Source organism: Protobothrops mucrosquamatus, unplaced genomic scaffold, assembly GCF_001527695.2.
Source record: "Protobothrops mucrosquamatus isolate PMUCROS unplaced genomic scaffold, P.Mucros_1.0 scaffold1179, whole genome shotgun sequence".
NCBI classification, from domain to species: Eukaryota; Metazoa; Chordata; class Lepidosauria; order Squamata; family Viperidae; genus Protobothrops; species Protobothrops mucrosquamatus.
This window is the reverse complement of record NW_015387392.1, coordinates 147,973-175,207: the sequence shown is the minus strand read 5'-3', so window position 1 is coordinate 175,207 and position 27,235 is coordinate 147,973. Positions and strand designations below refer to the sequence as shown.

At 43.4% G+C, this 27,235-nt stretch overlaps 2 protein-coding genes across 3 annotated transcripts; both read right to left on the bottom strand.

Annotated features, from left to right (window-relative positions):
• Positions 1–278: 278 nt before the first annotated feature.
• Positions 279–21,616, bottom strand: CCZ1 (CCZ1 homolog, vacuolar protein trafficking and biogenesis associated). 2 transcript variants are annotated; one of them, XM_015820762.1, is made up of 15 exons: positions 21,512–21,616; positions 19,960–20,057; positions 18,944–19,037; positions 15,694–15,768; positions 15,083–15,130; positions 14,318–14,401; positions 13,168–13,343; positions 11,273–11,354; positions 11,069–11,130; positions 9,831–9,942; positions 9,107–9,140; positions 7,290–7,407; positions 3,146–3,301; positions 1,904–2,031; positions 279–569 (listed from the first exon to the last, which is right to left on the bottom strand). In XM_015820762.1, the coding sequence occupies exons 1-15, from the start codon at positions 21,614–21,616 to the stop codon at positions 514–516; spliced, it is 1,428 nt and encodes a 475-aa protein (XP_015676248.1). In that variant the 3' UTR covers positions 279–513. The 2 variants fall into 2 exon arrangements, with proteins under 2 accessions (XP_015676248.1, XP_015676249.1); XM_015820763.1 differs by lacking the exons at positions 18,944–19,037; positions 19,960–20,057; positions 21,512–21,616 and adding exons at positions 16,267–16,360; positions 17,092–17,183.
• Positions 21,617–23,657: 2,041 nt separating this feature from the next.
• LOC107291743 (parvalbumin, thymic CPV3-like) lies at positions 23,658–26,398 on the bottom strand. Its single transcript, XM_015820775.1, has 4 exons — positions 26,315–26,398; positions 25,049–25,181; positions 24,375–24,484; positions 23,658–23,798 (listed from the first exon to the last, which is right to left on the bottom strand). Exons 1-4 carry the CDS (start codon positions 26,373–26,375, stop codon positions 23,773–23,775), a joined length of 330 nt encoding a protein of 109 aa, XP_015676261.1. The 5' UTR covers positions 26,376–26,398; the 3' UTR covers positions 23,658–23,772.
• Between the last annotated feature and the right edge of the window lie 837 nt (positions 26,399–27,235).

Below are 27,235 nucleotides of genomic sequence, written 5' to 3'. Positions count from 1 at the left end.
GGCAAGAAAGGTCGTAAAATGGGGCAAAACCCCCTTAACAAATGTTTTAATTAGCAGCAGAAATGGGCTCAATTGTGGTCGTTAAGTTGAGGACTGCCTGTATTTCCAGGCCGTCGAAACATCACACGGCAGACAGCAGCCTTATAAAACAGGCTTATTTTGTGACAGAGAAGCGAAAGAGGAAGAAAGTTTATTAAAGTGGCAACATTTTAAGTTTGATTATTCCAGTAAAATAAGTTACACAATGACAGACAGAGACAAGGAAGGAAGGACACAGGTTTCATTCTGACCAATTTTAATCAATTTGAACATAAATATTTTAAAATCTAAAAAGAGGGTACGGCCGGCGAGGACATGATTTTTGTAGAAAGTGGATTCTTACAAAGCAAGTATTTGCTTTACTATTGTCGTTATGCCAGTCAGTAATGTGACTCAATGAACTGGTCCCAGTAAACAAGTTATGCCTTTTAGGGGTCTTGATGCTCTCTTCAAAGAGATGAGAGCCGCGGCGGATCAATCCAAGAAGAAAATATTGTTGAACTGGGTTGCACAAAGTTTCTTTACTTCTTCTGAAAGGGAGAAAGAATTGAGTTTTACAGCTTAAAAGAAAGAAGCACTCAGTGTTGAAAAGTTACCATCAGTAGGACATAAACGTTATCTTTAGTAAGTTTCCTGAAGGCTGCCTATTTCTGCATTATTTCTATGGTTCCGAGCCATTTTTTAAATTTTTACTTATTCATTTATTTTTGAGGGACAGCCTACAAAAAGCCTCAGAACTATCTGTCTATCGAGATTCTCAGTCATCCAGGTCATGGTTGTCTCAAAGGTGCTTTTTTCACGAGGCAACTGGACGTTCTTGTTTTTCTTTGAAGACGTTTTGCTTCTCATCCAAGAAGCTTCTTCAGCTCTGACTGGATGGTGGGGGAATGGAAGGATTTATACTCCTTGCAGACAGCTGGTCATTTGCCTTCTTCTAGAGAGCCGTTGAGGCCACTTGGAGGTTTATCTGCGTCCTCAAGGTCACCTGAGTAGTGCAAATGGGCGTGGAGCCTTCTTGGAACTGTCGAAAGGACTGAAAATGCGTGGGCTTCAGTTCCCAGAATTCAGCCCATGTGGCTGAGGAATTCTGGGAATTGAAGTCCACGCATTTTCAGGTCACCAAGGTTGAGAAACACTGGTCTAGGCAACTACAAAACTTTGTGCCTGCGTAGAAAAGTTCAGCTTCACATACAAAAGATGACCAATGAATATCAGTAATCAAGTCTACTAAAAGTCTTTGGCACGGCCTCTCTGGAATTCACCTCCTTGATTGAGACGTACTACAGTTCCCAGAATTCCAAGCTAGGAGGGATATATTGCCTCCACACATCTGGTGGAAGTAATGCCTTAGGGATCTCAAGTCTTAAGAGCACATAAGAAGAGAGGTCAACCTATTTTCCAAAGCACCTGAGAGCAGGACAAGAAGCAATGGATGGAAACTAATCAAGGAGAGAAGCAACCTAGAACTAAGGAGAAACTTCCTGACAGTTAAAATAATTAATCAGTAGAATTTCTTGCTTCCAGAAGTTGTGGGTGCTCCATCATTGGAGGTTTTCATGAAGAGACTGATCAACCATTTGTCTGCAATGGTATAGAGTTTCCTGCTTGAGTAGGGGGTTGGACTAGAAGACCTCCATGGTCCCTTCCAACTTTGTTATTCTGTTATACTACACATAACTGAATCAAATGCAAATTCTAGGTCTGCCTCACTCATATCTGCATTTCCTTCTGTTTCTTCTGCCTCAAGATTTTACACCAACCTCTTCATTGCTTTTCTCTCGTGCTTGACAACGGTGGTTCTAGATTGAAAATGACGCTGAATGGACAGACGATTAATATATTTTTTAATTTAAGAGTTCCTTACCGTTCACTTCAATTAGGTTGGCGTTCTTCTGACTCAAAATAACGTACAGTTCCCGCTGATCAGACTTCTTGCCGACAATCCAGTAGTCGCTCATCGCCTTCACAATGATTTCTTCATCATCGTCCACCCTTTAAACAAAGAGGAGATCAGATTCCAAAAAAAGGGAAAAAAAGAAAGGAAAATATTGGGAGCTCAGGGTTGGAACGAGGGGTCCTTGGTTGTCTCTGAGCCTGGTGGCTTTCTTGCAGACGCTTCATGACCCAACTAGGTAACCTCATCAGTGCTAGAGAAAACAACCACGTTCGGAGATCAGATTTTCAGAAGTATAAAAAACTCAATTAGAAATAAATTTGGGGGTGAGAGGTGGGAGACACTGAAAACAAAATAATCAGCAAATCGATTGAGGCTTAAATAAAAATATCCACAGCATTTTCTTATCAACTAAGCGGTTTACTCTTCCCTTTTTCCTCTCTCTCTCTCTCTCTCTCTCTCTCTGTGTGTGTGTGTGTGTGTGTGTGTGTGTGTGTGTGTGTGTTTTAACTTCCCAGTCTAGTCTATACCTCAGACTTCTTTGTGGTCTTCAACCAAATACTACACTCAGCTCGTTCAAGAACAAGGCAGGTCAGATAGATCGTCAGACAGTCATAAACACATCAAACCTTAAATATCCTCGGAAGAAGCAAGCTTCCATTTTTGCTTTGTCCCAGAATTGGGGATGAAAACTGCAGTTTTCAACATTTCGGGCACACAAAAAATAATTGCCATGATCCGTGTGGCACAGCAGGCTAACCACCCAACAGACTCCGATTTTATTTTCTGGAAAAGTCTCTGATGCCCACCGACACTGTTGGAAATGCCAACTGCATTTAATAGAGGTGCCTATGGAGATTCTCAGCCATCCAGGTCATGGATTGTCCCAAAGATTGTCAAAAAGCAACTGGACTTTTGTTTTTCCTTGAAGACACTTCGCTTCTCATCCAAGAAGCTTTTTAAGTTCTGAACTGAAGAAGAACTAAAGAAGCTTCTTGGATGAGAAGAGAAAACGTCTTCAAAGAAAAAGAAAGAAAGGCCAGTTTTAAAAAAGCACCTTTGGCACTGTAAAAAAAGTCTTAAGATAAATCATGTTCAAACAGGTATTTTTAACAAGTCAAAAAAAGAAAAGGAAGTAATATTATTCATCCTGCCTCTGAAACGATAAGGAGAGGGACAAATAGTCAACGGAGATGGGAGAGGGTAGATCACCTTGTAAAATCGTTGTTGATATCGCCAAGGATCTTCATCAAGTCAGGATGGACGGACGCGTGGGAGATATTTGACGTTCTCACATGGATGGTACTTTTCTCAGCCAGATTCATATGATTGAAGTAGATGAATTTAAACTGAGGGTCCTTCTCGGACCTAAGAAAGAGATGAACGGAGAGATCAAAGGAGGCATCACCGCTCTTTCCGCAAACAGGATGAAGATTTATTTCAGAGCAGGTTCTCCTAGTAGAGGGGTCCCGGCTGGGGAATTCTGGGAGTTGAAGTCCACATGTCTTAAAGTGGCCAAGTTTGAGGACCCCTGTCCTAGTATTTTGTTCATCTATCAACCTGAGATGGGAAGAGTGCTGAACCTCGGTTTGCTTAACTGTAGTTTGGTGAATAAACTACAAGGAGATGAGTCGGCCAAGATCGTTATCTCCATTTTCTGGCTTTGCACGATGCATCATCTATGCTGGTCTCTGCTCCCTCGGTCAACAAGGTTGTTGGTAAGGGTCAACTTCAACCCAAACTTGCAAACCATCCCCACTGGGGGAATCCATGGCTTATCTGTCCTCCACTGGGATGGGGATCAGAGAGGGATTGCTACCCGTTACTCCGGAGAATGGGGAGGACTGAAAACTGGGAAAGATCCCTTTAACGTAGATCCTGCTTCTCTTTAACCATCATCTGCTTGGCCAACTGAAACGGACCCCGCTGTTAAGGACATTTCTGCAGCTTTTAAATACCTGTCCCTTATTAAGAAGGTGCCGTTCCCTATCCCCGCCTCCCCAATTTTTTTTTTTTAATACAGGAACTGACCCCGATATCCTTTTCTTGAGGTTGTATTGTTCACAGATATCCGAAGCTAATACGGTAAGCTGAGGCCCCACGAGGCTATCCAGTCGGCGGCAGAAATCCAACGTAGGCTGCACAGAGGCTGGGAAAGTGTTGGGGGACGGGGGGGGAGGAAAAAAAGGTGAGAATTGATCCATCTCGATCGACGTGGCTCAGAGAGAAGGTCAAGGCCTTATGGTGACACCTGCAAAGCCCAGACACACAAGGGACCGGTTTGCATAAATGCCAAGGAGCCGAGACTTGGGCATCCCAAATTATCTGCCAAAGGTAAGGAATCTGAAGGGCACTAGTTAGATTCTCAGTATTTCCAGAAAAGGCAGAGCATTTTTTAAAATAATAATAATAACCCTGCTCCTCTGCTCCCAAATTAGTGAGCAAATATGAAGGTAATTTGAGGATGAACAATTGTTAATATGGCAGGCAATTGTTCGGGGAGAGGGTAATAGGGTCTCAAAGCCACAATGTGGGAAGAGATGAGATTTAATTATGGGTTAGATTTTTATCTCGCCTTTATTATTGCCCAAGGCAATGAAGACACTTGATTGCCCTCCCTTCTCTTATTTTCCCCATAACAACAGCCCTGTGAGGTCAGTTGGGCTGAGAGAGGGAGGGACTGTCCCAAAGTTACCCAGCTGGATTTCATGGTTAAGGTGAAACTAGAACTCTCCATTTCCTGGTGATTGGCCCAAAATCACCCAGCTGGCTTTCATACCTAAGGCGGTGCTAGAACTCACCGTCTCCTGGTGATTGGCCCAGTCACCCAGTTGGCTTTCATACCTAAGGCGGTGCTAGAACTCACCGTCTCCAGGTGATTGGCCCAAAGTCACCCAGCTGGCTTTCATACCTAAGGCGGTGCTAGAACTCACCGTCTCCAGGTGATTGGCCCAAAGTCACCCAGCTGGCTTTCATACCTAAGGCGGTGCTAGAACTCTCAGTCTCCTGGTGATTGGCCCAAAGTCACCCAGCTGGCTTTCATACCTAAGGCGGTGCTAGAACTCACTGTCTCCTGGTGATTGGCCCAAAGTCACCCAGTTGGCTTTCATACCTAAGGCGGTGCTAGAACTCACTGTCTCCTGGTGATTGGCCCAAAATCACCCAGCTGGCATGCATGCCTAAGGTGGAACTAGAACTCACAGACATCTGCTTTCTAGGCCAGCGCCTTAACCACCATGCCAAACTGGCCTATATAATAGAGGCCGGGCCAGGCCCTGCTACGGTTTGGTCCCAGGAGTTTTATTTGATTTATTCAGGGGTGGAAATTTTCCCTCAACATTTTTTGGTACTGCTATTTTAAGATTTATGCTACAGGACCTACATTGCTGAGTTCAAAGAAATAGGAAAACAGCTCCGGAACCCACAGGCTGCCCCAATTTAGACAAATCTTTACTTCATTGCTGAGGTTTTATTTTTTTGATGACTCACTGGCCAATTGTGACTCTTGGGCAAGACAAAAAAAAATGGTATTTTCGCTTTCGTGTGTAACAGGAAATAGTTCAAACAATTCTATCATGACCAAATTCTGGGAATCTTACAGAGGGCGGACTATCGCAGCTCATATCCAAACGCCCGCGGAGAATGTTCAAAGGATGGGATTTGGGGAACCGAAAGAGGAACAGTGATTTCAACAATTATTATTTGATACTCACCATCAATCATAAAGCAGACAGCTGCGCTCATTGCCTGGAAGGGAGAAAAGATTTATCATACCAGCCGTTTTTCAGCTATCTCATGTCTACAGTCCGGCTCTACGGCTAAGTGAAGAATGTTGGCCCAAGCTACCATTAACAAAGGCTTCTGCTTTGAGGTTTGTTCTCTTGAGATGAAAGGATAACTTAGATTGTGGAAAGGGAAGGTCTGGTACCCCCCCAAAATTGGGCTCCATCAAACCCAACTAGCATGGCCAGGGGATAGAGATTATGGGAGTTGTAACCCAAGAAGGGTAGAATCCTAATCTCAGGTTCATAACCTCCAGAAGAATTCATCATCTAAAAGGCAAGGGTGTCCAACCTTGACAACTTTAAGACCTGTGGACTTCAACTCCCAGAATTCCCCAGCCATTCAATTCTGGGAGTTGAAGTCCGTGTGTCTTGTGAGTTGTAAAGTTGAGAAACAGAGGTTTAGGGCAGAGGTCCCCAACCTTTTGGGCACCAGGGACCGGTTCCATGGAGTGAGGTTTTTCCGCGGACCGGAGGGTGCGTGGTTTTGTGTGCTGCCTGCATTGTGTGCGTGGTTTTGTGTGCTGCCTGCGTGGTTTTGTGTGCTGCCTGCAGATGGGGCTTTGCTTGTTTGTGCAGACCGGTTGCCGGCATGCCGTGGCCCGGTACTAGTCTACGGACTGGGGGTTGGGGGCCCCTGGTCTAGGGCACAGCCCCTTTCCATCCAAATTAGAGGGTCACTACATCTGACAGAATTAAGGCGGTTACCTTATACACAATTAAATGAAGCTCTTCGTAAGCATCGTCTGTGTTCACGAATATTTTGGGGAATCTGCATTTTGCTTCCGGGTCATTCAGATTCAGAGGCCCAGTAAGGAACCTAAAAAGCAAAGATAGGATTTTTTCACATGCAACTGCTAGACCTTGGCCCAAATCTGAAAAGACCACATTTGTAGCTTTCTAACCCAAGACATCTAGCCTGGTTTAATAGAGCTGATAAACAAACGAATCACTTCTCCATTTCTTTGCTTTTAACACACAGGAGTCTTGGATAAATATTAGCAGATCAAGCAAATCAGATCCTGAAGAGAACCAAAATGATCCACTGCTAAACTGCAATGGGCAGTGTTCAGCAGCTGGGGGGGGGGTCACCTGGCACGGGGGTGAATAGAGATAACCACAGGCCAAGTTGGAAATGTCATTTCTACGGGGAGAGGCCAGGATTCTCAATTTTCTCCTGTTTGGGAAGGACCTTGTTATTGTCCATGTAACCGTGTTCAACTTTTCAAGGCCTTCTATTAGTTTTTGTGCTATTTCAAAATGGCAGCAACCAACGTATGACAAAGTCGCGCGGATCCGAGAAGGCTTAGACTCCGACTGGCTGGCCCAGGGGGAGGAGACGGAAGCAGGTCTTGAGACGGTTGTATGGGAGGAGTTTGACTCTGTTGCTCCCGAGGACGTAGACAGGGTCCTGGGGAGGCTGAATGCAACCACATGTTTGTTGGATCCGTGTCCCTCCTGGCTGGTACTGGCANAGGACATTTCTGCAGCTTTTAAATACCTGTCCCTTATTAAGAAGGTGCCGTTCCCTATCCCCGCCTCCCCAATTTTTTTTTTTTAATACAGGAACTGACCCCGATATCCTTTTCTTGAGGTTGTATTGTTCACAGATATCCGAAGCTAATACGGTAAGCTGAGGCCCCACGAGGCTATCCAGTCGGCGGCAGAAATCCAGCGTAGGCTGCACAGAGGCTGGGAAAGTGTTGGGGGACGGGGGGGGGGAGGAAAAAAAGGTGAGAATTGATCCATCTCGATCGACGTGGCTCAGAGAGAAGGTCAAGGCCTTATGGTGACACCTGCAAAGCCCAGACACACAAGGGACCGGTTTGCATAAATGCCAAGGAGTCGAGACTTGGGCATCCCAAATTATCTGCCAAAGGTAAGGAATCTGAAGGGCACTAGTCAGATTCTCAGTATTTCCAGAAAAGGCAGAGCATTTTTTAAAAAAAAAAAATAACCCTGCTCCTCTGCTCCCAAATTAGTGAGCAAATATGAAGGTAATTTGAGGATGAACAATTGTAATATGGCAGGCAATTGTTCCGGGAGAGGGTAATAGGGTCTCAAAGCCACAATGTGGGAAGAGATGAGATTTAATTATGGGTTAGATTTTTATCTCGCCTTTATTATTGCCCAAGGCAATGAAGACACTTGATTGCCCTCCCTTCTCTTATTTTCCCCATAACAACAGCCCAGTGAGGTCAGTTGGGCTGAGAGAGGGAGGGACTGTCCCAAAGCTACCCAGCTGGATTTCATGGTTAAGGTGAAACTAGAACTCACCGTCTCCTGGTGATTGGCCCAAAGTCACCCAGTTGGCTTTCATACCTAAGGCGGTGCTAGAACTCTCCGTTTCCTGGTAAATGGCCCAAAGTCACCCAGCTGGCATGCATGCCTAAGGCTGTGCTAGAACTCACTGTCTCCTGGTGATTGGCCCAAAGTCACCCAGTTGGCTTTCATACCTAAGGCGGTGCTAGAACTCTCAGTCTCCTGGTGATTGGCCCAAAGTCACCCAGCTGGCATGCATGCCTAAGGCTGTGCTAGAACTCACCGTCTCCTGGTGAATGGCCTAAAGTCACCCAGTTGGCTTTCATACCTAAGGCGGTGCTAGAACTCTCAGTCTCCTGGTGATTGGCCCAAAGTCACCCAGCTGGCCAGCGCCTTAACCACCATGCCAAACTGGCCTATATAATAGAGGCCGGGTCAGGCCCTGCTACGGGTTGGTTCCAGGACTTTTATTTGATTTATTCAGGGGTGGAATTTTTCCCTCAACATTTTTTGGTATTGCTATTTTAAGATTTCGCCGCGCCCTCAAGACATGGCTATTTAAGCTAGCAGGTCTGGCCTAAGGGTTATCTTAATTTGGTTTTAAAATAATTTTAACAAAAAGGCCAATAATTAATATTTTATTTTAATTACATTTTAAATTTAGTATTTTTGTATTATGTACCTGTTTTAAATGGCTGTAAGCCGCCCTGAGTCCGCTGGGAGAAGGGCGGGGTAGAAATTTAATTAATAATAAATAATAATAATAATAAAATAATAATTTATGCTACAATATCTACATTGTTGAGTTCAAAGAAATAGGAAAACAGCTCCAGAACCCACAGGCTGTCCCAATTTAGACAAATCTTCACTTCATTACTGAGGTTTTATTTTTTTGATGACTCGCTGGCCAATTGTGACTCTTGGGCAAGACAAAAAAAAAGTAGTATTTTCGCTTTCGTGTGTAACAGGAAATAGTTCAAACAATTCTATCATGACCAAATTCTGGAAATCTTACAGAGGGCGGACTATCGCAGCTCATATCCAAACGCCCGCGGAGAATGTTCAAAGGATGGGATTTGGGGAACCGAAAGAGGAACAGTGATTTCAACAATTATTATTTGATACTCACCATCAATCATAAAGCAGACAGCTGCGCTCATTGCCTGGAAGGGACAAAAGATTTATCATACCAGCCGTTTTTCAGCTATCTCATTTCTACAGTCCGGCTCTACGGCTAAGTGAAGAATGTTGGCCCAAGCTAGCATTAACAAAGGCTTCTGCTTTGAGGTTTGTTCTCTTGAGATGAAAGGATAGCTTAGATTGTGGAAAGGGAAGGTCTGGTACCCCCACAAAATTGGGCTCCAGCTACCATCAAACCCAACTAGCATGGCCAGGGCATAGAGATTATGGGAGTTGTAACCCAAAAAGGGTAGGATCCTAATCTCAGGAGAATTCATCATCTAAAAGGCAAGGGTGTCCAACCTTGACAACTTCAAGACCTGTGGACTTCAACTCCCAGAATTCCCCAGCCATTCAATTCTGGGAGTTGAAGTCCATGTATCTTGTGAGTTGTAAAGTTGAGAAACAGAGGTTTAGGGCAGAGGTCCCCAACCTTTTGGGCACCAGGACCGGTTCCATGGAGTGAGGTTTTTCTGCGGACTGGAGGGTGCGTGGTTTTGTGTGCTGCCTGCATCCCGCAGATGGGGCTTTGATTGTTTATGCGGACCGGTTGCTGGCATGCCGTGGCCCGGTACTGGTCCACGGACTGGGGGTTGGGGACCCCTGGTCTAGGGCACAGCCCCTTTCCATCCAAATTAGAGGGTCACTATATCTGACAGAATTAAGGCGGTTACCTTATACACAATTAAATGAAGCTCTTCGTAAGCATCGTCTGTGTTCACGAATATTTTGGGGAATCTGCATTTTGCTTCCGGGTCATTCAGATTCAGAGGCCCAGTAAGGAACCTAAAAAGCAAAGATAGGATTTTTTCACATGCAACTGCTAGACCTTGGCCCAAATCTGAAAAGACCACATTTGTAGCTTTCTAACCCAAGACATCTAGCCTGGTTTAATAGAGCTGATAAAACAAAGGAATCACTTCTCCATTTCTTTGCTTTTAACACACAGGAGTCTTGGATAAATATTAGCAGATCAAGCAAATCAGATCCTGAAGAGAACCAAAATGATCCACTGCTAAACTGCAATGGGCAGTGTTCAGCAGCTGGGGGGGGGTCACCTGGCACGGGGGTGAATAGAGATAACCACAGGCCAAGTTGGAAATGTCATTTCTACGGGGAGAGGCCAGGATTCTCAATTTTCTCCTGTTTGGGAAGGAGCTTGTTATTGTCCATGTAACCGTGTTCAACTTTTCAAGGCCTTCTATTAGTTTTTGTGCTATTTCAAATTGGCAGCAACCAACGTTGCTGTTGTGTCCCAGCTTATGTGAGTCCTTGTTGAGCTCACAAGGAGAAACCCCTCTTCCAACAAGCAGGCTGGAACTGGAGGAAAAACCCAACCCCCTTTTATTATTCACAGACCTGCGTCAATGTGCAAGGCAAACAAACAGTCCACAGAAACTCCATCCTCAACACGAACGGCTGCCTTCGGCCACCAGCACCTCCCACACCTTCCCTTTTATTATGCAGCCAAGGGCGTGGCTTCCTAATGCCTTCTCCTTCGCCTTTGGAGCCGCCCCATTGCTTTCCTCTGTCCTACTCGCTTCTCTTGCCGGCGTTTTTGTGCATCCTGGATATCTCCCAGCTGTGATTCATCACCGTCCAACTCAGGCTCCCAGCACAGCTGTGTCTCAGCCTGAGCGCGAGTAGAGGGGCCAGGCTCCTCGTCCGACTGTAAGTCTTGGAGCTCCTCAGAGTTTTCCTCTGATTCTGATGTCACTCCAGGTCCCTCCTCCTCCTCCTCTGATTCCTCAGACTCAGCTGCCGGGTCCACCGGCTGGTGAGGAATCACAACACTTGCCCATTCTCAGCCATTGGTGCTGGTGGGTGGGAAGGGGTACAAACCAGACCTGGGGACCCTCGGACTGAATACTCCCTCAGGCATGAAAAGACACAAGAGATAAGGAATGCCTACCTCCCATAATGCTGCAGATTTCCGGATATTTCTGTATGCATGGGGGAATCTCGTCCGGCTAACTGAAACAGAAGCGATAGTAAGGAAAGTTTTGGAGGGGTTTTGGTTTTTTTTTTTTAAGCAAATGAGATTTGTGCCCGACATTATTTCTCATTAAACCAGGGTTACCACATGTTCCGGGGGGAGACAGGGCACCCAACTCACCTCAGGTTCCATGTGTCTTGGAAAGAGAGAGGTAGTGAGGTACTTGTACAAAATCCTCATGTCCTCTTGTTCCAATCCACTCCTGTGAAGTTAAGAAAATAAAGGTAAAAAGTCACCCCCGTCATGTCCGACTCTAGGCCTGGTCCTAATCGTGGTTTCTTGGCTGAGGGAGCCAGCGTTGTCCGAAGACATTTCTGTGGTCATGTGGTTATAGGCCAAAGATTCATGGAACGCTGTTGCCTTCCTACCCAAGTGGTACCTATTTATCTACTCGCATTTGCATGCTTTCAAACTGCAAGCATGTTAAAGCATGTTTAATGTTTCAGCGTGCCCACTCTTTCGAGAACTTCAATGCTTTCCAATAAACTTGTCTGGGCTGTTTGGGACAGACAGTTGGCTTTGGAGTTCTTTGATTGACAGCAGCTGCTCCAGATCTCAGAAACAGAAGATGTTTTCACATGGGCAACTTTAAGACTTAGGGACTTCAACTCCCAGGATTCCCCAGTCAGTTCTTGTACCTTTAGACGAGGGGTGTGCAATCTAGACAATTTTAAGACTTAGGGACTTCAACTCCCAGGATTCCCCAGTCAGCATGGAATTTTGGGAGCTGAAGTCCACAGCTCTTGAAGTTGCCAAGGCTGGATACCCCTGATCTACAGGCAGGCCAACCAATTACCAATTTCCCAAGGAAGTGTCTGGGAAGGGATCCCTATCAGGAATGATCCCAACATTATAAACCACTTGCTACGTTTAACAGCTGGTCAGTGTGCAGAACTAAAGTCAGACAAATGCCTCAAATCTGAAGTCAACGTTTTATATGAAAACCTGGAGGAGCCGCTTTGAATCCCATTCCAGTCGGTAAGTATTTTATGCAGAGCTCTATCGATCACTTTTTTTTTTAAATCTAAGCCTCTCCTCTCGGCCCCTTAATCACTTCTGAATCGGGAAAAAACCCTTTGGAGTTCTTGCTCCGAAAATGAAACTGGAGGCGCCCGGCAGCTGTGCCATATCATTAAACACCCTAAAAGCAAACACAGCTGAAGAGAAGTCCTTTTGGTTTCTGTTACATCCATGTCACAAGCTGCAGAAAGCCCTCCTTTGGGTTTAAAATCCAACATTTTTTCTGTGTGAGGTCAAAAGAGAGAGGGGGGGGGAATCAGCTACTGTTCAACGTTGGGCACGGGCTTTCTTTCTTTCAAAACTGAAGCTGTTCTTCCAAATTTGGGGAGGGGGGGAAACTAAGATACTGGGAGGCTGAGTATTGGATTTAAAAAAATATTATTTCATCCTTTTTTTTCCCCTGGCATGCAGTTGGCACAATGAGGTCCTTAGGTCCGAAACACTGGCTGCTATTCAGCTAGTCCCGTGCTCAAAAAACTGCTCGCTTTCCTTTCTTACTGACCTTGTTAGTATATCTGAGGAAAAATGAATAGCAGAATAACGGAGCTGGAAGGGACCTGGGAGGTCTTCTAGTCCAGCCCTCTGCTCCAGCAGAAGACCCGATAGCATTTCAGACAAGTGGCTGCCCAGTCTACTTTTAAAAGCCTCTGCTCTGACTGCCAAAGCAGATTAGGAGACAGCTGGATTAAGAATGTTAGAATTAGCGCAAAGCATATTTGGACAACCAGGTGGCCTGACAGGGAAATAATATATCCTGTGGCCTGGGAAATACAGGGGCATTTTTCTCCTTCTTATGCTAGTAGGTCCCATCCTTGTCACATTCCTACTCTTATGGCGAGACCTACGTGTGCAGGGAAGAATGCTAAGCGTGCCCAGAGAGATCCTACTCAATGGTTGTGCACACAAGCGCCCTACTTCATCCTGCATCGTATCTGTTTCACATTCCACCCCAATAGCCACCTGCTAAAGCTCCCCAAAGGCATTCTGGTCCTCACCAGATCAGCTGATCGTTGTACAGAAAGGCCGTGTACTTGACGAGGCTTAAGCTTTCTTCCATCTTGTTGATGAAGGACTGGATTTTCAAGTAGGTCATCTTGTCTAGCGGAAAGAAGCTGATGCCGCAGAAGACATCCAGCAGGTCGCAGGACTGCAAGTAAAGCGTTTGCAAGTACTGGAACACAAAGGGAAGGAGAAGAGGACGATCAGCTGCAAAGTGGAAGGACTCACGTTACGGCGGTGATGGGGGAGCTTAGGGATCGATTGTCATGGGAAACTTTTAATGATGTGGCCGCTAAAAGTCGACACTCACCTGATGACACACGATCAGTTGATCAACGTTCTCCAGATAAACAGTTACAGGAGAAAGCAAGTGCCGAGACCAATTTAAAAAAAAAAAAAAAAAGTCTAGTGGATATTTCGACTCGAATTTTGCCAGGATTCTAAGTAACCCCATCCTTCCATCTGTCCATCAATTCTAACTCATTGTGCTGCTCTCTGAGCTTGGTTCTTTTCTTGCAGATGTTTCGTTACCCAACTAGGTAACCTCATCAGGGCCAGAAGGAAGTGGGGTTTGTGGAGAGGAGGAGGAGGAGGAGGAGGAGGCAGTAGAAAAAAGAAGAAAGAGAAGGAATAGGAAAGAGGAGGAAAGAGAAGAGAGAAGAGGGAGAAGGTGGAGGAGGAGGAATATAGGCCCTTGATGCCCTCTGAGCTTGGTTCTTTTCTTGCAAACATTTCATTACCAAACTAGGTAACATCCTCAGTGCTAGAAGGGAGTAGGGTTTGTGGCGAGGAAGAGGAGGAGGGAAGGGGAGGGGAGGAAAAAATGGAGAAAGAGAGTGACTATGGGTTCTTGGTGGTCTCTGAGCTTGGTTGTTTTCTCGCAGACGTTTCATTATCCAACTAGGTAACTTTATCAGTGCTAGGTGTTAGATGTTAGAGTAACACTGGTGATGATACCTAGTTGGGTAATGAAACGTCTGCAAGAAAACAACCAAGCTCAGAGAGCACCAAGTACCCACATTTCAAATCTGAGCTACATATATTCACTTCTATCGGTAACGTATTATACTTTTCTAGCAGAAATTCCAGTGCCAACTTCTTAAACATCCACTTGTTGTTCAGATAATAAGAGGGGAAAAGTCTCACCCGATGGAAGAATTTCTCCAGTCTTTCTTTCAGAACCCTTACGCCTCCATCTTCCATGGCTTTCCGGAACGTGCCATTAAAAAGCTAATTGTTATTTTCAAGGGGGAAAAAAAAAATGGGGCAATTAAATCATTATTTAATCCACAGCTTGTTTTTCAAGATATAAAACCTGAACAAAGTTTGGGCCCTGGGATTCCAACTTCCTGGATTCAAAGGAAAAATGACACTCCGTTATTTTAGGAATAATGCTTGCACAGCTCTTAGGAGTCTAAGACTTGTAACAGATGACAAGCACTATATATTTCTGATCGCTAATGGGTGACATCTTTTCCGCTCAACCAATGTATTGCAAAAATAGTACACATTGCATCAACGATACACGTATGACAGTCCACAGCACATGTCATTTTATTCATTAATTCATTCCCTTTGCATCCTATTGCAATCCAAAGTGATTATCACTTGGAATTGCTGATCGGCCCTTTCTTCCTTTTTCTTTCTATGACCTCCTAGATTATAATCCATTTTTAAAAAATCTGCATGCTGTCAGAACAGACAGATACAAAAATGGAATCGTTCGTGACCAGAAATAATATGAAAGAAATGTAACACGGCGTAAGTATCAATAAATATTCAGCACTGGGGATATATTTCTGCTGCCCAGACTTTGGAAAAATTGGAGCAATGTATTCCATTTTACATTAGGGAAGTAAAGGCTGTTTTACCCACTCCAGCTTAATTAAGAAATATTATAGCAAAACTGACCTTGTACATGTTGTAACATTGCTGTAACACTGAGGTATAGACTTTGTCCTGTAAGAAATTCAGAATCAGAAAGTCATTACCACAAAGACACACAAAGGCCGATATTTTGACTTAAGGATGCATTCAGTTACAGAGGCTTATTTTCCAAAAATAAAGCAAAATAAAATAAACTTGGCAATCAGTACTTTTCCAGCAACCTATAAATGACAAGATCACTTTTTCTGACGCTTTGTATCTGCGGGGTCTTTCTCTCAAACCATATTCCCACAGGAATGCCTGTGACAAAAAAAAAAAAATCACTGCAAGGAATTGCTGATGTTTTTTGCTGGGAACTGGGAAAAATGCAATAAGCTGATATGATAATAAACAAGATAATGACAACACAACCCCACTACGGGCTGGAGAACTGACCGCCTGCTGTGCTGTCACCTTATTTTAAAAACGAAATTAGGGGATGGCGGTGCACTTCACAGGACAGAATTTCAGAAAGTTGTTTGCAGATGTTGGGAGACAGGCAGAAAAGACAAGTCTTGATGGGTTCAAGTCATCCAAGAGAAGGAAAACGACACCTGCATTTGCTAACATTTCCAACGTTGACAGTTAATTCTTACCAGTAACTCTTCTTCTTGATATTCAACATTTTTTTTGCCATCTTTGTTTTTTTCTATTACCGGATTCTGTACGACCTTGAAAAAGGAACGAAAACAGTTCATTTAAGCAATTTTGTCTTGCAGGTTTTAGCTTTTGTAGGACAACTAGAGAACAGCAGGCAAATGATGATGAATGAGCCGAGGGTTATTTTGGCTCTGGATAAGGGTCAATGGAGTTCATTTGTGGCTGTTTACGGATTCTAGGCTGATTGCTCTTTTGACTCCGTTCACCAGGTTTGCCACTGCTTCTCCTACAACTTCTGACTGAACTGCCACCCAGCAAGAGTTATTCCATCAGGCTTGTGAACTGTTTCGTTGCACCCACCAATTCTAACAAAAAAGCTTAGAAATGGGGCCCATGTTTGATTTCTTTGCCCCTATCCATCCCTTTCCCCCCCCCCCGTTGGATTCTGACAGCACGGACTGTTCAATTATTCACCTATAAACCATCCCAGAGACATTTTCAACATAAAGGGTGTAAAAAAAAACCACTGATGTACATTCAAGGAATTACAGTATCGTGTATTTATATACCATAACCATCCAGAAATGTTCTTCCGGTTCATTGAAGAACTGTCTGTTTTTCTGTGTATGTAGCGATTTTGCGGGCTTTGTAGGACTGAAGGTCCTAAGAAGAAGAAAAAATATTATATGAATTAGCACAGTTTAAATGTTCATTTGGACCAGGGGTAACATAAAATAACCCATTATTGTTTTGGACTTGGGAAAGTTAGTTTAAACCCTAATTAGCCAAGAAACTCACAGGACAATTTTAGTTCTATAATTCTTCCAGCCTCTTGTTTTTCATAGGTATTTTTTTGGAAAATGAAACAAATCAGAAAAAAGGTAGGTACATTATCTTGGGTGAAATGTGGGATCAGAAGCATCAGTAACAAGCCTCAAGAACATCAAGATGACATGTGTCGTGTTATCATTACAGAAATGAAACAATTTAATATTTTTGGCCAAGGTTCATGCCACTGTTCTTGCCCATACTTTCCACAAACACCAATTATGGGGGATGTTAATGTGTGAAAAAAATATTGTTAAGAATGAACAATTTCATGATCAAGCAGTGGAAGGTATAACTGAGAAAATTACAAGGTTGGATGTTCAGTGTTTCTCAACCTTGGTTACTTTAAAATAGATGGATTTCAACTCCCAGAATTCCTTACCCAGCTACTCTCCCCAGTGCTGACTGGGGAATTCTGGGAGTTGAAGTCCACACATCTTAAAGGTCTAATCTGATCATTCGCTGGGCAGTCTATTTTTAAAAAAAAAATCTGGAAAGAGTCAAATAAGTTTCATTTTTTACAAATAAATGAAATACTAGACATGCAGACCTAGGGATTGTGGTACCTTGTAAACTGAACAATGGCTTCACATAATCCAACATTTCTGATTTTTTCATTTTTCTCTGCTTCGTTTGGGTAATAGAAGAGGATCTTCTTTTCTTCCTGAAGTTAGAAACGAAACACCTAATTCATTATTTTAAATAGATCTCTGCAATACCTTTATAGACCTTCACAACTTACTGCATTTTACATTAAGTCACAAGTCTGTGAATAGAGTCCTTAAATGAGACATTGTGCTAAAATGTTAGCGGTCTGAAATATATTTTTTTGTGAAAAAAAAAAGGAATTTGCATGTACACAAAGTATACGTGTGTATGTTGTGCATGTATGCAAAATGTACATGCATGCAGGTTATATGAATGCAAAAGGGGAAAAGGCATAGAAGTGTGCGTAAAAGTGTAAGGTCTTCTAGTCAAATCCCATGCTCAAGCAGGAGACCCTATACATGTAGTCCTCGACTTACGATCACAACTGACCCCAAACTTTCTATTATTGAGACTGTTGATAAGTGAGTTTTGCCCCATTTTATGACTTTCCTTGCCATAGCTGTGAAATGAATCACTGCAGTTGTTCAGTTAGTAACATGGTTGTTAAGTGACTCCAGTTTCCCCACTGGCTTTGCAAAGGGGATCACATGTCCCTGGGACACTGCAACTGTCATAAATACGAGTCAGTTGCTAAGCATCTGAATTTTGATCCCGTGACCCTGGGGATGCTGCAACAGTCATAAACTTGAAAAACAGTCATAGGTGACTTTTTTTTAGTGCTGTTGTAACTTCGAACGGTCACTAAGTGAATTGTTGTAAGTCGAAGACTATCTGCATCAGGAGTTTGGCTATATACACAACATATTAATATATTAATATGTATGCATGCATACATACATACGTATATATTATGGAGCAGCCATAACTTCCTTTACCTATTATAATTGTAGAAACACTCCCACAACCAGGCCCATCTCTCCAGTTATTACACAGACACACACACACACTCCAAGCCCCCCAGTTGTGACACTCCCACACAACCAGCTTCCCCATGTCTCTCCAGTTTGTTATTAGACACACACACACACACACACTCAAAGCCCCCCCCCCGTTGTGACACNGATAAGGGTCAATGGAGTTCATTTGTGGCTGTTTACGGATTCTAGGCTGATTGCTCTTTTGACTCCGTTCACCAGGTTTGCCACTGCTTCTCCTACAACTTCTGACTGAACTGCCACCCAGCAAGAGTTATTCCATCAGGCTTGTGAACTGTTTCGTTGCACCCACCAATTCTAACAAAAAAGCTTAGAAATGGGGCCCGTGTTTGATTTCTTTGCCCCTCCTATCCATTCCTTTTTTTCCCCCCGTTGGATTCTGACAGCACGGACTGTTCAATTATTCAGCTATAAACCATCCCAGAGACATTTTCAACATAAAGGGTATAAAAAAACCTGATGTACATTCAAGGAATTACAGCAGTGATGGCGAACCTTTTAGAGACTGAGTGCCCAAACTGCAACCCAAAACCCACTTATGCATCGTCAGGTGCCAGGTGGGTGTGGCCCATTGGGTGGGCGTGGCTGCAGTGGTAACGGCAGACTGGGTGAGACTAAAAAGTTCAATCAATCAATTCCAACTTTGCAAGATCTTTTTTTTCCCGCGAGAAGTTGAAATTAATTGATTGATTGAACCTTTTTTTTTTGTACACGACGGCGGAGGCCTAAAGCAAAAAGGTTTTATAAAACCCAGCTGAAGGCCTAGGACTGGGGCGATGGCACGCGTGCCCACAGAGAGGGGTCTGAGTGCCGCCTCTGACACCCGTGCCATAGGTTCGCCACCACTGAATTACAGTATCGTGTATTTATATACCATAACCATCCAGAAATTTTCTTCCGGTTCATTGAAGAACTGTCTGTTTTTCTGTGTATGTAGCGATTTTGCGGGCTTTGTAGGACTGAAGGTCCTAAGAAGAAGAAAAAAATATTATATGAATTAGCACAGTTTAAATGTTCATTTGGACCAGGGGTAACATAAAATAACCCATTATTGTTTTGATTTCCAATTGTCAACAAATAGAATAAAACTCATAAAGGAGGAAACTATCAATCCCCATTATGTTCTCAGACCTCCTTGCTTAAGTAATATATATTGCTCAAAAAAATAAAGGGAACATTTTACCATGGAACTGAAGGGGTTTGCGTTCCCTTTATTTTTGTGAGCAGTATATATAAACCAATTGACATGGTCTTGGGAAATTTAGTTTAAACCCTAATTAGCCAAGAAACTCACAGGACAATTTTAGTTCTATAATTCTTCCAGCCTCTTGTTTTTCATAAGTATTTTTTTGGAAAACGAAACAAATCAGAAAAAAGGTAGGTACATTGTCTTGGATGAAATGTGGGATCAGAAGCATCAGTAACAAGCCTCAAGAACATCAAGATGGTATGTGTTGTGTTATCATTACAGAAATGAGACAATTTAATATTTTTGGCCAAGGTTCATGCCACTGTTCCTGCCCATACTTTCCACAAACACCAATTATGGGGGATGTTAATGTGTGAAAAAAATATTGTTAAGAATGAACAATTTCATGATCAAGTCGTGGAAGGTATAACTGAGAAAATTACAAGGTTGGATGTTCAGTGTTTCTCAACCTTGGTTACTTTAAAATAGATGGATTTCAACTCCCAGAATTCCTTACCCAGCTACTCTCCCCAGTGCTGACTGGGGAATTCTGGGAGTTGAAGTCCACACATCTTAAAGGTCTAATCTGATCATCCGCTGGGCAGTCTATTTTTTAAAAAAAAATCTGGAAAGAGCCAAATAAGTTTCATTTTTTACAAATAAATGAAATACTAGACATGCAGACCTAGGGATTGTGGTACCTTGTAAACTGAACAATGGCTTCACATAATCCAACATTTCTGATTTTTTCATTTTTCTCTGCTTCGTTTGGGTAATAGAAGAGGATCTTCTTTTCTTCCTGAAGTTAGAAACGAAACACTTAATTCATTATTTTAAATAGATCTCTGCAATACCTTTATAGACCTTCACAACTTACTGCATTTTACATTAAGTCACAATTCTGTGAATAGGGCCCTTAAATGAGACATTGTGCTAAAATGTTAGCAGTCTGAAATATATTTTTTTGTGGGAAAAAAAGGAATTTGCATGTACACAAAGTATACGTGTGTATGTTGTGCATGTATGCAAAATGTACATGCATGCAGGTTATATGAATGCAAAAGGGGAAAAGGCATAGAAGTGTGCGTAAAAGTGTAAGGTCTTCTAATCAAATCCCATGCTCAAGCAGGAGACCCTATACATGTAGTCCTCGATTTACGATCACAACTGACCCCAAACTTTCTATTATTGAGACTGTTGATAAGTGAGTTTTGCCCCATTTTATGACTTTCCTTGCCATAACTGTGAAATGAATCACTGCAGTTGTTCAGTTAGTAACATGGTTGTTAAGTGACTCCAGCTTCCCCACTGGCTTTGCAAAGGGGATCACATGTCCCTGGGACACTGCAACTGTCATAAATACGAGTCAGTTGCTAAGCATCTGAATTTTGATCACATGACCCTGGGGATGCTGCAACAGTCATAAGCTTGAAAAACAGTCATAGGTGACTTTTTTCAGTGCTATTGTAACTTCGAACCTTAGGGGATTATCTGCATCAGGAGTTTGGATATATACATAACATATTAATATATTAATATGTATACATACATACATTATGTATGTATGTATGTATACATACAGCCACAACTTCCTTTACCTATTATTATCGTAGAAACACTCCCACAACCAGGCCCCTCATCCGTGTCTCTTCAGTTATTACACACACACACACACACACACACACACACACACACACACACACACACACTTCAAGCCCCTCAATTGTGACACTCCCACACAACCAGCTCCATCTATGTCTCTCCAGTTTATTACACACACACACACACACACACAAACACACATTCCAAGCCCCCCCCAGTTGTGACACTCCCACACACTCCCCCGTCTACGTCTCTCCAGTTTGTTATTACACACACACATACACACACACTCTCAAGGTCCCCCCAGTTGTGACACTCCCACAACCAGGCCCCCATCTGTGTCTCTCCAGTTATTACACACACAGACACACACACTCCAAGCCCCCCAGTTGTGACACTCCCACACAACCAACTCCATCTATCTCTCTCGTTTGTTATTAGACACACACACACACACACTCCAAGCCCCCCAGTTGTGCATCCCCCCCACCGAGCTCCCTCTCTCCCTCCTTCCTCCCGGCTGGGCTTCGACCTGTCCGGAGAGAGTGGCCGCCTCTCCCCCTCCGCCAGAGCCGCCCCCGAGGCAGGCCCGGCCGGCCCTCCGCCTCCCCGCCCCGGCCGGAGGGTCCCGCTCTCCCTTCGCCCGCCCACCTCGCCCTCTCGCGGGCCCAGCCGCGGGTTGTACACGAAGAAGCCGATCAGGACCGGCGCCAGCAGCTTCTCCGGCCCGGCCCCCGACTCCGCCGCCGCCGCCATCCTGCCGGGGGGCGGAGCGGAGCAGCCTCGGGAACGGCCGGAGGGCCGCCGCCGCCGCCTCCTCCTGGTCCGCCTCCGGCCGCGGCCTACACGCCGCCCCGAGCCCCGGCCTCGCCTGGCCCGCTTTGCCGCTCTGCGCGCGCGCCCGGCCGGCAGCTGGCGGGCCGAGAGGGTGGCGGCCGTAGCAGGCAGGCCGAGCCCGGAGCCAGCGAGGGGAACCGGGAGGATGCAGTTGCCGCGGGACTGCTCTGGCCGGGGAAAGGAAGGGAAGGGCAGGGAAGGCCCGCGCCGCCCAGTCCTGGACTGTCTTTGCAATCACGGGTTGTTGTGGGGTTTGTTTGTTTTTTTAATAAAGTTTATTAAAAGTTTTAAAGCGGAGATAAAAACTAAGGGGAAGGAAGGAAAAATTCTGAGTGAATGAGAAGGAAGGAAGGAAGGAAGGAAGGGGCAAAAGTATTGTGAGAAAGAAGAGAATTTCCAATTTCTTCTGCAGCAAATACGATTGCAGAATTTATGGAATTATTTTAAAAGCTCAGTTTTTATCTTTACTATTTTTATTATATATATTCAGAAAGTCACAACTCATAATTTCACTTTTTCCCCTTTTCATGCAGAAAGTTTGTAAGGGGTTTCCTGTCATCCATCCACCCATCCATCAATCAATCAATCGATTCTTTCCTATAATCAAGGAAGTTAATTTAATCCTCTTTGCAATAATAGGGGTTAATGATGTGCTATAAACTATAGCTTCTGCCTTTTAGGTTCAACCACCAAGTAGCAGAGATCCAGCTGTCAAGAGCATTGTTCCATTTCTTTACTATCTTTATTTTCACTTTCATTTTGTGTTGTGACAGTAATGTAGTAAAATGAACAATTGCTGGAATAATGATTTGTCTGCATAATTGCTAGAATAATGATGTAATGCATAATCACTGGGAAAATTCACTGGGAAAGTTCTGTGTCAGTAATATGTGACTAACCAAATGCGCTTTGCACATAGATACTTTGTATGTAGCAAAACTTACCATTGTATGCCCTTGAGAAACGATCCTAATGTATTACAATGTGTATTACCATGTGTAGTCCTTTGTTCCTGAAAGAAGGATAGTATAAATCTGAAGTCTAATCCCGCCCTCCTTGTTCAGAATTGCTTGTCTTTATGCTTCTGAACCTGCGCAAATAAACTTCTCTGCTAACCCCCTCTGGAATTCGTAAGAGTTCTTTCGTTTTCCACAAGAACAGACTTCAATAAAGTTTCAATAAAAAGCAGATTTTTTAAAAAGAACAGGTAGTCGCGGAAAGTGGAATTCAAACCCTTTTATTTCTGTGCAGAAGCAAATTGGTGACAGTTTCAGCGAAAGGCAGCTTTATATCATCAGGCTTTTTATACTGTTTGCATAAGAAGACAAAAGTTAATAGTTTCATTCATTGGTTATTTACCACTTCCAGGTTTTGCTCACTGTGCATGCACTCATATGGACAAATAATCCTCAACGACCATAACTGAGCCCAAAATTTCTGTTGCTAAGCAAGGCAGTTGTTAAGGGAGTTTGGCCCCATTTTGCGATCTTTCTTCCCACAGTTGTTAAATGAATCACAGCAGTTGTGAAGTTGGTAACACAGCTGTTAAGTGAATCTGGCTTCCCCATTGACTTTGCTCGTCAGACAGTCGCAAAAGGGGATGACATGATCCTGGGACACAGCAACGGTCGTAACTATGAACCGGTTGCCTAGCATCTGAATTTTGATCACACGACCATGGGGATGCTGCAGTGGTCATAAGTGCTCTTCCCTCCATCACACCCAAGAGGTGGGAAGGGGAGCATGGGGTGTCTTGGTGGGTGGGGGAGGCCTTGGGAAGACCAGGGCCTATGCTTGGCCCCAAAGAGCCTCCCCCATCCTGAAGCACCCCATGCTCCGCTTAATGACCCTTGTGTTTCTTTAATGATTCATTGGGGAGAGCAGGGATATGGGGTCAGCTTCATCTACTGACTGTCACAACCGTAATGGGCAGGCTCCATTATGGCCGTATTTCAAGGACTACCTGTAGTAGCACACCACTGAATAGGAGGCAAATCATAAGAAAGGGTTTGAAAGTTTCAAGAGAACTCTTTCTGGACAGAGGTTCTTCCGTCACGCAAGCCGCTTCTGGTCCTTTAGGATTGTACCATCTCCTGGAATTCTGCAATAAAAGGAGAAGCTTTTGAGTGGACTTCTCTACATTTCTTAAGCTAGAAGAGTTATCCTACCAAAACTGAACTTTCATATCCAGAAGGAGTTCTAAACCCCTGATGGAGACTATTGTTTGTATTTTAATATTTGGAATAAAATAAAAAAAACCAGGCTATTTTTTAAAAAAGAGTAAAAAGGAGACTATTGTTGACTTTGTTAGACTTTTTCATTGACTGTTGATGGAAATGGATTACTGAGGAATCTTCTTCACCAAGGGCAGAATTTTAATTTGAATTCTCTCTCCCTTTTTCTTCTCTCTGCCTCCTACATAAGCCTTCTCCGGTGAAGGTCATGGACAAAACTAAGGCACTCCCAGGGACGCTCTGGAAGGACTCTTTCCACAGCTTAGCTTACAATCAGGAATGGGTCATCTTAAACCATTTACTCAGTTCACATTCTGAAACCAGAGTTTGGCTAGCAGGCCCTCCACAGATGGTGCCTGGAGCAATGACCCCATTCCTCCCTCAAAAAGACCCATCTGTTCAGGAAGGATTGCAGGACCAAACAAATCCGAATCAACCCATACCTTCAGCCCCAACTTTTCCATCTCCATCATGGTCTCCCGTGGCCAGAAATTTTTCGATTTCTGTCGGTGTTAACAAGCGAGCCCCCGGATTAAACTTCCGAAGGAAGTAACTAGAGAGAGGAGAAGAAAAGCAATTTCGTGTGGTGATATTCTTTTGAGCTGAGTTGATAAGTTAGGGATGCCACACAAAACCCTAGGTCAGTGTTTCTCACTCTTGCCAACTTTAAGCTATGTGGACTTCAAATCCCAGAATTCCAGGCTGGCTGGGGAATTCTGGGAGTTGAAGTCCACACAGCTTAACAATGCTGAGGTTGAGAAACATTGCCCTAGGACTAGGTCACTTGGCATTTTGTCTTTTTACTTTGGTTTCCACTAACTCTTTTAACAATTTCATATTTTGAAATCTCTTGCTATATGATCAGAGACGTTAGTATATCCTGTGAGTGGAACCAGCAGTTCAAGAAATATTCTTACAAGCATAAAAAGGATTTAAATTCAAAGATGTTTGCCTTTTACCTGCAGTACCATTTTAGACAAGCCTGTCGGGAAGGAAAGTCTACAGACTTTACTTGGGCTCCCCTCTCTCCCATGTAAATACAACCAGGATTGTACCTACAGTACTCAGAATATATTAAAAAAAAGAGAGAGAGAACAAAATGGTGGAGCATCCTTACCTGAGTTCTGCTATTTCAACAAATCCATTTTTATCTTGGTCTAGAATTTGAAATATATCCTTGATTTGGCTGCCGCTCTTTTTGGACATACCAGAAAGCTGGAAGAATTTTCTGCAGTTGAAACTATCTGGAGCTAGGAAGAAAAGAACAAAAAGGACTATTGTAAGCTAGAACGTTGGAGAAAGGATGGTTAACTTATTCTCTTCTTCCTCCTTTCCGCCATCCTGGTTTTATATCTAGAAAGACAGAATAACAGACTTGGAAGGGACCTTGGAGGTCTTCTAGTCCAACCCCCTGCTCAAGCAAGAGACCCTATACCATTTCAGACAGGTGGCTGTCCAGTCTCTTCTTAAAAAACGTCCCGTGTTGGAGCATCCACAACTTCTGGAGGGAAGCCGTTCCACTGATTAATTGTTCTCACTGTCAGGAAATTTCTCCTGAGTTCTAGGTTGCTTCTCTCCTTGATTCATTTCCATCCATTGCTTCTTGTCTTGCCTTCAGGTTCTTTGGAGAACCCTCTTCTTTGTGGCAGCCCCCCAAATATTGGAACATTGTTATCATGTCACCCCTTCTTTTCATTAAACAATTCCTGCGACTGTTCTTCATATGTTTTCACCTCCAGTTCCCTAATCATCTTTGAAGCTGTTGCTTTGTTGTATACATCCTACTACTAAAGATGCTCAGTTTATAAAACTTCTGTGTGCAAGACCAGTAGACTTTGATTGCACAGACACACTTCTGCCAACATGCTAAACCAAATTCCCTCGACAACAGCCACAAAAAATCCAAAACACGGACTGACAATTTTAAAAGGAAAGTCAAGTCTAGGGGAAAAGCCCACATTTGGACATCAACATGTCAGTAGAAGCCTACAGTCTTCAACTCGTATTAAGAATCAAAATAATTAGTTAACACATCCGGTTTGTTTGCTAGATAACCATCCTAGATTAATGTTTGTCCAAAAATATCTCTTGAATTGAGATGTTTCTAGTACATCTCAATCCAAGAGATATTTTTGGACAAACATTAATAAGAGGGCATCCTCATCCACATTTAAGACACATTTAAGGTGCCAAACACTTTCTAAATTGGTAGCCTAATAAATGCTTCATTGCCAGACCTGTCCCGTTTTGGGGAACTAGTTTCAACTAAATTCAGCTGTTTGTAAATTTCTCCATCAAAGACTCACAAAAGTGGGCTGCATCTGAGCTTTTGGTCTGATCTAGTAAAGCCACTCTTAATTTATTTACCCCAATGCCATCTTACCTAGACAATCTTGGATTGCGGCAGCAATATCCAAAGGATTAAGGAAGTCACTCATGGTCATCTTGGATTCTGCCAAAGGAAGATATAGCAAAGAAGTATTAAAAGGAAACAAAATACAGTATTTTCACTCAAGCGGTACGAGAGAAATAAGAAGAATAATCAGAAGAAATAGCCTCTTACAAATTGCTTTACAAATGTCTACATAACCAGTGTAATCATTCATCAATCACTCTTGTTTTTAATCCATCATATTGAAATAGTCCTTCCTTCCTTCCTTCCTTCCTTCCTTCCTTCCTTCCTTCCTTCCTTCCTTCCTTCCTTCCTTCCTTCCTTCCTTCCTAGTATCAGATTAAAAACCAGAATTTTCCAGCTTTGTAGTTCATCCAAGTCACAACCATTTTATCACAATTTAGAGCGGAGACACTTCTGCCCTTTGGTTTTTTTGGGTAGGTGTCACCTTTTACACAATTCCTAAAAGGCAAGTTACAAATGCCATTTCACAGGGGCAAGTCTGTACTTTCTACTTACTTTCCCCTGTACGGATTCACAGAGCAGGGATGACGGAGCCCCGAAGCGCAAATAATTTCTAGCAAGGCGGCACCTTTGGCAAACGGCTCCCTATCTAATTTATATAAGATTCAGTGGGTGACAAAAGCTACTTGAATTACCTTTTCGAGGATTAGGTGCTCCATTTGAGACTGCGCTCAGGTGTCGCGTTTAACTAATGAACTGGGTTTTGTCTTCCCCCCTTCTATTTATACTCAAGGAGAATAGGATGGGGAAAACGGTCGAGACTCCACATCTAATAACACAGAAAGAGAATGAGAATTTTCTTTCTGTGTTATTAGATGTTTGTGGTTATGCTAAGCATCAAGGCCCACTAAAGCTAGATGGGTCTGGAAAGGAAAGATTAGTGCCCAA